General features: G+C 34.0%; 1 protein-coding gene across 1 annotated transcript; it reads right to left on the bottom strand.

Annotated features, from left to right (window-relative positions):
- Positions 1-2977: 2977 nt before the first annotated feature.
- LOC114750509 (pyruvate decarboxylase 1) lies at positions 2978-5914 on the bottom strand. Its single transcript, XM_028939101.1, has 6 exons — positions 5230-5914; positions 4758-4921; positions 3952-4602; positions 3724-3841; positions 3448-3624; positions 2978-3284 (listed from the first exon to the last, which is right to left on the bottom strand). The coding sequence occupies exons 1-6, from the start codon at positions 5746-5748 to the stop codon at positions 3114-3116; spliced, it is 1800 nt and encodes a 599-aa protein (XP_028794934.1). The 5' UTR covers positions 5749-5914; the 3' UTR covers positions 2978-3113.
- Between the last annotated feature and the right edge of the window lie 2896 nt (positions 5915-8810).

Here is an 8810-nt window from a genome sequence, read left to right on the forward strand (position 1 = left end):
TTTAAAAATAATAAATTAAATTAATTAAATTATTAGGTTTTTTAAGAGAAATTCTATCTTTTGATTTTTTATAGTACAAAGATGGACCCCAACTCTTGTACATTTTGTCTTTCCACGGCAGGAACGAGCTTTTTCTCTAAAAGTAACATAAAACAGGTTCACTGGTGCCGCTCGTTAGGACCAAAAAGTTCATTTCCACGTAAGTTATCCCAGGCACATGCTTCTCCCTAAATGACCCTGCACCGCTCGTTACACAATGTCCAAGCACATTTTTTACTCTGGACGGAGATCCAAACAGTTGGTAAATGAAGCTAATAAAGTTCGCGGAAAATACATAGAAATAACGGGTCATAGTTGAAGACTAGTGAGTGCTGCATAAGGATTCCACGCGTTTCCGTGTTGATGTAAATTCACAATTGATGCATCTGGTGAAGGGAGAAAAAAGAAATAAATAAAAGGGACAAAAAGAAATTAAATTAAAATAACATAAAACAAAATATTTAACTATGTTATTCTTAACAAGAAAATTATTTAATTCAAAAATCTTCAATTTCAACAAATTTTAATCTATATTCATATTGACCCATTATATATATATTTAATCAATTAAAATTTATTTTCAAAATTTTCTCAATATTAACTGTTTTTATTTTTATAATTTTAATTTTAATTATTCTCTAACAATTATCATCTTATAAACACATAATATAAATATATATTATTGAGTAAAGTTCATGTCCCTTTTAATCATTTTATATCTAAACTTATTTTTTTATTAAACATCCAAATAAGTTTTAACTTGTCGAACTGATTTTTTTATAATATCAATCCAAACGTAAATCACATTATACTAACTAACTTTTATTCTAACTCATGTTTATAAAATTCAGATAAAATAAAAGTTAATTTTAACACTGCTAATCCAAACACACTCTATGCGTCTTTCCTCTTCAGCGAGTGACTGCAGTTGCAACCTACAATAAGTCTTTTGTAACTTTATTATCCAACTAACAGTAATATTTTATGATCAAAAAGCATGTAATGGCAATTTTATATCACTTTGGTGCGCAATGAGCTCTATCCTGCGTAATCACTAATCCCGTTAGGAAAAGGACGCCTTTAGTGGTGTGTACTTGGCATGAAGCAGGAAGCTAGTTAAAAGTGAAGGAATTGACTTGAAAGAGAAATCAAATAATGAAATGTTAAAGAAAAGTACCGGCAGATTGTTTAAGAATTTTTAGTGCTGTATTTGTAATGCCAGGATGCATGCACAAATAATGATGGACCAAAAAAAGCTACGCATGGAGCATCTGACCAAACAAAAATATGCATGATGCATGGCGTGAAAAATTATGAAGATGAATGATACTTGGATGGAGAGAAAATTAAGAAGAGGAGAAAAATATACGAGAAAATAGAAAGGCAAATGCATTTTCTCTTTTTTAGATTTGAGGGAAAAAATGGTGTGATACTCAATTTTACACCCAACCTTTCTCCCCAGTGAGAAATTTTGGGGAGAAAACACATTTTACAGCTATTACTCTCTCTGTAGATGTTTTACTTGGTACTTAAATGATTAAGATTGTTATTAATAATTTCATGGCAGTACTTAATTAAAAAAATAAATTAGAAATTAGATGAGGATATCGTTGTTATTGTAAGCGCCGTACATTTTATTTTCTCTCTCTTTTTTTCCCTCCATCCAAACACTAAAAGATAATATTATCCCTCCATTTTTCTTCATCCCCTATTTTTTCCCTCCATTTTCTCTTTCTATTAATTTTCTCTCCATCCAAACATAGTATAAAACTTGTGGGTTCAGGTGGTTAACTTCAGTGATTTTTCGCCAATAAAATAAAAAGTGACCATTGATAATGAAGATGTTTCTAGTTGAATAAATCGTATCACGAACTATGCGAACATGTTAAAAATTATGAAGCTTTTGTAGTACAAGAGCGTTTGTAAATTTGAAATTTGAGGTAAATTATAGGAAGGTGTAGACTAAATTTTCAAATAGATATTAATTAAATTTTGTAGTATAAAAACCTATATTTGAAATTTCAGATAAAATATAGAAAAGTATAGAATAATTTTCCAAATGGATATTAATTGATTTAATATCAAATATTTTTTGTTGATTGAAAAAAAAATAATTGAGTATCTTAACGACGGGTTCAGAACCTCTCCACTGAAATTTCTCTCCATTTTCCCTCCACTTGAAAAACAACATTGTTTGCCTGCAAGGGTCGGGTCCGACTGGTCGCGAACGGGAATGCAAGGCGCCTTTCCTACTATGTCATGGGCTCGATACCTGCGAGTGCACCTGGGATTAGTCTGGCCGGTTGTGCTGGGATACCCTGATGCAGCGATACCATCCTACTCAAAAAACAACGTCGTTGAGTTTTAAGCCAAACAAATGAGAAAAATTAATTTTATTAGAACGAGGTTGTTTTTTTAGCGGAGACAAAATGGAGAGAAGCGTTGGAGTGGAGACATTCCGAACCCTTTAATGACCGAAACAAAATTACGCGAGGGAGCCTATAAGCCTATGTTTGAAATTTGAGGTTAAAGTATATACGGTATAAACAAATTTTCTAAATAAATATTAATTTATTTAACTTGAATATTTTCTGTTGACTTAATAATTATGTCACATAGGTTAAACAATTGGTTGCCAATGCTCCTTTCCGCCCAAGAAATAATTAATCCCTTGGACTTGTAGCCCTCTACATTAACATAAGTTTTAACTGAAAAAGACTTTTCTTTTTAATCATACATGCATGCTTTGTGTTTTTAAAAACAGGTAGGGTGGTGAATTGGTGATTGAAGGAAGTCTGGCCAACATTAAACATGCATTACAATCCTGTAAATGAAACCTTCGGTGTAAAATGATAGACGTTAGAAACTCAAAATCTAGTGCTGAGAGATTGATTTGAGCCCTCTTCGATGCTTAGCATTAGAATATTAGAATACTTCATTAAACTGGGAATCATAAGCCCTTTAATTGGAAGAAAAATCCATCACACAGAAATCACAAGGAATAAATATCATAATCTCTTCATTTAAATAATTAAATACCATTCTAGTAATGGAGCAATGGTTTTAACTTAATTTTATTGGGGGTTAGGAGGACGGCTATTAGCAGCACAGACCCTGGAGCTCCATTCAAGCAGCTCTTTGCTGGTATCATCCTTGTGTACTATATCCTCAATAAAACATAGGCTATCCTTCTTGGGACCTGTTGCTGTCTCAATTGCTTCAATCAGTTCTTCTTCACAAAATACCTGCAATACCACAAGTGTCTGGTTTAAATAATTTGAAGTTGTCTTATGGGGCCGAAAAATGATTTTTTTTTTTTTTTGGGAGGTGGGGGTAATTAGCTGTATCCTATGTTATCAATGGTGAATTTTAGGAGCAATATTGAACGTGCTATGCTGAGAGATTCACCTTGGTTGTCCAGCATTTGCCTTCACCATTGTGAATGGCATCAACAAACGCCGTGTAGTTCCAGTTCTTAATCACGTTGTACGGCCCAACTTCAATTGTGTATCCGCCATTGTTTATCAGGAAGATTATGGTCTTCTGACCCTGCCTCAGCATTGTAGATACCTCTTGTGCAGTCATCTGCAAAAGCATTTTGAAAAACACAACAGAGAAACACCTGAATCAGTACCAAACAGGGATAATTTAAAGTGTTAAAGTTGAAATCAGAATAAGACCAACCTGAAAGCTTCCATCACCAATGCAAGCAATGACGCGTTTCTCAGGAACAGCTTGTGCATAGCCAAGGGTGGCACAAACAGACCATCCTATCGATCCATACTGTATTTGGAACTCATACCTGTTGTTCATTCCAAAAGATTCTCATCATCATTATCAGAACCAAAAAAAAAAAAAAGGTTCAAGCACTAACAAAATGTTCAAAAGCTGTCCCATTCAATCAAAGCTTACCCGCAGCCTTTTGGTAGTTTCAGCTTTTGGCAATTAAACCATGAGTCCCCTGTATCTGCAATAACAGCAGTTTGACCAGACAGCATCTTTTGATTATGTTCGAACAAAATATTCACCCTCAGAGGTTCTTTAGGTTCTCCCCTCAAAGGTTTTCTCTCAGGAACAAATATCCTGTCATAGTTCTCAAAGGAACTGTGGTTGTGTTTGATCCTCTTCGCAAGTTCCCTAAGGAAATCCTTCATCAGCACACACCCGAACGCAGGCCCGTTTCCTATGATAACCCGATCCGGCTGAACAATGATGGCCTTGTCCTTCTTGAGAAGAAGTGAGTACCCAACAGAACTATAATCGTTGAAAATGGTTCCAGCAAACAAGTACGCATCTGCAGATTCAACAATCTCAGCACAGAAAGCTGTGCTCACTGCACCCCAATAAGTACCAATGAAATGTGGGTGATGTTCAGGAACCAATCCTTTTGCTGATGGCATTACAGCGAATGCATAGCCACACGCATTGGCTAGTTCAATAAAGGATTCACTTGCATTAGCCACCCTCAGTTTAGGCCCTCCTACTAGTACTGGTTTCACCGCTTTGTTGAGGAATTCTGCGGCTGCTTCAACTGCTGCCTCCAAGCCCATCTTATTACTCAATCTGTCACAAACCAAGAAGAAAAATTGCATAACGCATATTATCTAATGCAAATATGTTATTTTGTTGATCAAACTAGGCTGTTTCTTTCTTGTATGTGTGTATGATTGATAAGCAACAATAAAAGAGAGAAAGATGAAGAAGGACAGAAAAATTACCTCGGAGACAAAGAGAATGGAACGGGCTCCCGACTGAAAGTGGGGTGGGGAATTCCGCTTAAGTTACAGCTTATGCTTATATATACAGGCTTGCTTTCTTTCAAACAGGTTGAGATCGCCGTATCAATCTGCTCGTGAGCGTCTTCTAAGTTATTGACCACGGCCTGAACCATGAAGTATTAAGAATTGATTAGCAGAACTCAAGAAGATCGCAAAAAAGACAAAGAAATTCACCAGAACAGAGCAAAGGTGGCGGTCGGTAAATCACACAAACAAAGCGGAAATTCCCTAATCACTTTCAGCTGGGGAATCATCATACGCATCAAACTTTTCGAGAATCGAAAGCATGGATACTTAAGGACAGAATCAGAGCCGTATCGTGAATAACAATACTTAAGGACTCGATTTATATCAAAAGCTTCTTAGGAAGTCACTTAATGCCATAGGAAATAAAAAGGAGGTTGATCGATACCTGGTGGCAAGTAAGATTCTGAAAGCACCTAAGCTCCTGGCTGAAATCGGGTAACCCAATAGTGTGGTGAAGGATCCGATTGGTACCATAATCATTGGAGTTGGGACCACCAACGATGCAAATAAGCGGCAAGTTCTCACTGTAAGCCCCGGCGATGGCGTTGAGAACACTAAGACCACCAACGGTGAATGTAACGACGCAGGCACCAACACCACGAGAACGAGCATAGCCGTCAGCGGCGTAGCCGGCGTTGAGCTCGTTGCAGCATCCAATGACGTTAAGCTCTGACTCGGCGATCAGATGGTCGAGGAGTGTAAGGTTGAAGTCACCGGGAACGGAGAAGACATCAGTGGCACCAACCTGCACGAGCCGGCGAGCCAGGTGGCGACCCAGTGTGGCCTCACAGGTGGTGATCGAAGGAGCAGAGTCCTGGATGACAGAAACGTGGCCGTTTGGCAGGCAGCCGACGTCGTTGCAGGCTGGCTTGCATGCGTCCAGAGATCCAATCTTGGTGTCCATGGTTATAGTATGAAGGCTTTTGGATTGCAAAGAGATGGAGGGAGGGATCGAATGATAGAAATGGGAAATGAAAATGAGAACGAAGATTCGAGAATTTGTCTGTGTGTGATTTGTGATGAAGAGGAAGGGAGAGAAGAAGAAGGATTTATAAGGCGATGTGAAGGTGGCGGACAAAGGAAGAAGGGTGAAAACTGTAAATGAACTCAACAACACAAATACAAGGTGCGGTGTTGGGTTTTGTTGTTGGAATTGAAATCCAGCTTTTGGCGGCAGGTCATGCTTAGGCCTGTCTTCTCTACTTCGCTCCCATTGGGCAAAAGAACAAAATTAAGAGAAAATTGATTAATTTAAGTACGAAAATTATGTATTTTGAGGCTCCGTTTAATTATTTAATAATAATACATGACATAAAATTTCTATTTTTTATGCTGCAATGTTTAATTGTGATTTTGTAACTATTTATTACTTTTTATTTTTAAGTAGCTGATAAGTTATTTTTTAATTTATTTTTATTTTCTATATTAAATTGGCAGGCATTTTTATTTTTTTTCCATTGGTTAACATAATTGAATGACGGAGAGAATCTGATGTCAGAAGTACTCCTCCGGTCCTTATTATAAGACCCAATTTGACTTTTTATTTGGTCCTAATTATAAGACCCAATCCATTTTGTCTCTTATATTTATACATTTTTTTCCAAGATAATCCTTCTAATAATGATAGTTTTAGCCAATATACTTAATTAGCAAGGATATTTTAGGAATAACAACACTTATTTATTATAAATAACCAACTTAACTTACTTCCTTAATTTCCTCAAATAAGTCAATTGGGTCTTATAATTAGGACCGGAGGAGTATAACGATTCCTTGGGTGCCTTCTAGATTTTTTTTTTTTTTTTGACCGGAGCTTTCCAGAAATTTCAAATAAATGAATTTATAGGAGGAAATATGTGTTGAGCACGATTTTTTTGGGGGGGGGGGGAATAGTAGTAATGTACAGTTGTAAAATTGACTAGCAAATATCACCAAAAAAATTGACTAGAAAATGAACTTGCATTAGTTGCATGAGCAATTCATTGTGTGGGAAATTAGGTTATTTTTTACTTGGTGAAATTATATTTAATATTTTATCTGTATTCGAAAATTCATTTAATTCAAGCAGTGCTTTTTTAGATTTTTCCTTATACTACCTCCGGTCCTAATTATAAGACCCAGTTGACTTATTTGAGGAGATTAAGGAAGTAAGTTAAGTTAGTTATTTGTAATAAATAAGTGTTGTCATTCCTAAAATATCCTTGCTAATTAAGTGTATTGGCTAGAACTATCATTATTAGAAGGATTATTTTGGAAAAAAATGCATAAATATGAGAGACAAAATGGATTGGGGTCTTATAATTAGGACCAAACAAAAAGTCAAACGGAGTCTTATAATTAGGACCGGAGGTAGTATATTATAATTTTATTCTAAAACTGAAGTTATTTTTCTGACACTTTAAAGCTATGATTTTATTCTTGAGATTAGATGCATTTACATAGATTTTAATTTCCAAAGTATATTGTACTTTTTATATAATGATGAAGTAAAAACTTTAAGTGGTTTTACCTTGGACTAACATTTATATTTTAAGATAGAGAGAGTCTATGTAACTAAGGTAAAAAGAAGGATAATTAAAATATTTTATTTTTTATTTAATTTGTTCTCCATTTTATATTTTATGAAAATTAATTGTTTAAATCTTGAGAATTTCTTAATATATCTTCCATTTAATTTTTGCACTTGTGACAATTGAATATTATTTTATTTTGTGCGAATTTGTATAGCTAAATTGAAGATCAATTATGAAAATTAAATAACTTGAAATAGACTTTTTTTATTATTAAAATTTTTTCCTCTTAGATGAAACTTGTGTAAATTGAAATCAGAGAGTTTTGTCATTTTTCCAATTTAATATTACGTTTGGTGCGATAGTGATAAGGCGACGCTTTCATCGGGGAGGAAATTGAAGAAGAGAAAAGTCGATGTGGAAGAATTGGAAAGTAGGCTGCTGTTGCTTCTTTTTCGTTTAAGGAGCGACTTCTTTGAAGATGTGCGCTTTGTTCTCTTCATTTTTTTAGATTATATTTATTTTACGAGTCATTTTATATTTGACGAAAATTAATTGATTGAACCTTAAAAGGTTATTATTAAATTAAATTATCATTTAATATTTTTGGACACGTTCCTACTAAATATTAATTTATTTTGTGAAGATTTGTAAAGCTAAATTGAAGATTAGCAATGGAGATTAATCAAGCCAAAATTAAATGATTTTTTTTCCTTAGAGTAGATTTGTATAAATAGGAATTAAGAAGTTTAAGATGATTGTTCTCATTTTCCTGGTTAATAATACTACTTCTAATCCTAATTATAAAACTTCATTTATAAACTATAAAAAAAATCTTATAATTAAAACTAAAAGTAGTACTATCAGGTTTAGGAGGAGAGGAGGTAGAAAATTTGAAAGGAAAGATATTGTTTCTTCCTTTTCACTTAAGAATTTGAAAGTAAAGATGTTGTTTTCTCCTTTTCATTTAAGGAACGACTTCTCTTAATATGTGCGTTTCATTCTTCTCTTTTTCTTTTTTTTTAATCAACAAGAGTTGGGATGAGTTGAATTTTGAGAGCTCACTAGAGCCTAACACATACACATCATTCATTAACAAATTCTTTATATTAACAGCGAAATTCGAACTCATTACTTTATGAGTTATAAACCAACTCCTTATCAATTAAACAAACTTTTGTTAGTTATGCTTTTCTATTATTAAAACGATCTTTTGAAACTTAAGTATCATTTCACCTGTTTTCGCTGGTACTTTTTTAATTTAAAATTCCAATTTTACCATCCATGCATCCATGCGAAGCTCTTTTAAACCAAAAGATTAATTTTTGAATTAAAATTAGATTAATATTGAATCAAAATCTAGAGATTGAATTACAACTAAAAAACACAGAATCAAAAGATTAATTCTTGTTAATTTTTATCCCTGAAATGAATTTTTTGTATTTTCACAAATTTT

Source organism: Neltuma alba, unplaced genomic scaffold (assembly GCF_004799145.2).
Source record: "Neltuma alba isolate B1F8T4 unplaced genomic scaffold, ASM479914v2 tig00006484_pilon, whole genome shotgun sequence".
Lineage (NCBI taxonomy): Eukaryota > Viridiplantae > Streptophyta > Magnoliopsida > Fabales > Fabaceae > Neltuma > Neltuma alba.

Coding starts and splice junctions, on each gene's coding strand:
- LOC114750509 (XM_028939101.1), bottom strand. CDS start 5,748: ATGGACACCAAGATTGGATCTCTGGACGCATGCAAGCCAGCCTGCAAC. Junction 3,842..3,951: donor AAACTACCAAAAGGCTGCGG/GTAAGCTTTGAT, acceptor AATGAACAACAG/GTATGAGTTCCAAATACAGT. Junction 3,625..3,723: donor TTGGTGATGGAAGCTTTCAG/GTTGGTCTTATT, acceptor ATGCTTTTGCAG/ATGACTGCACAAGAGGTATC.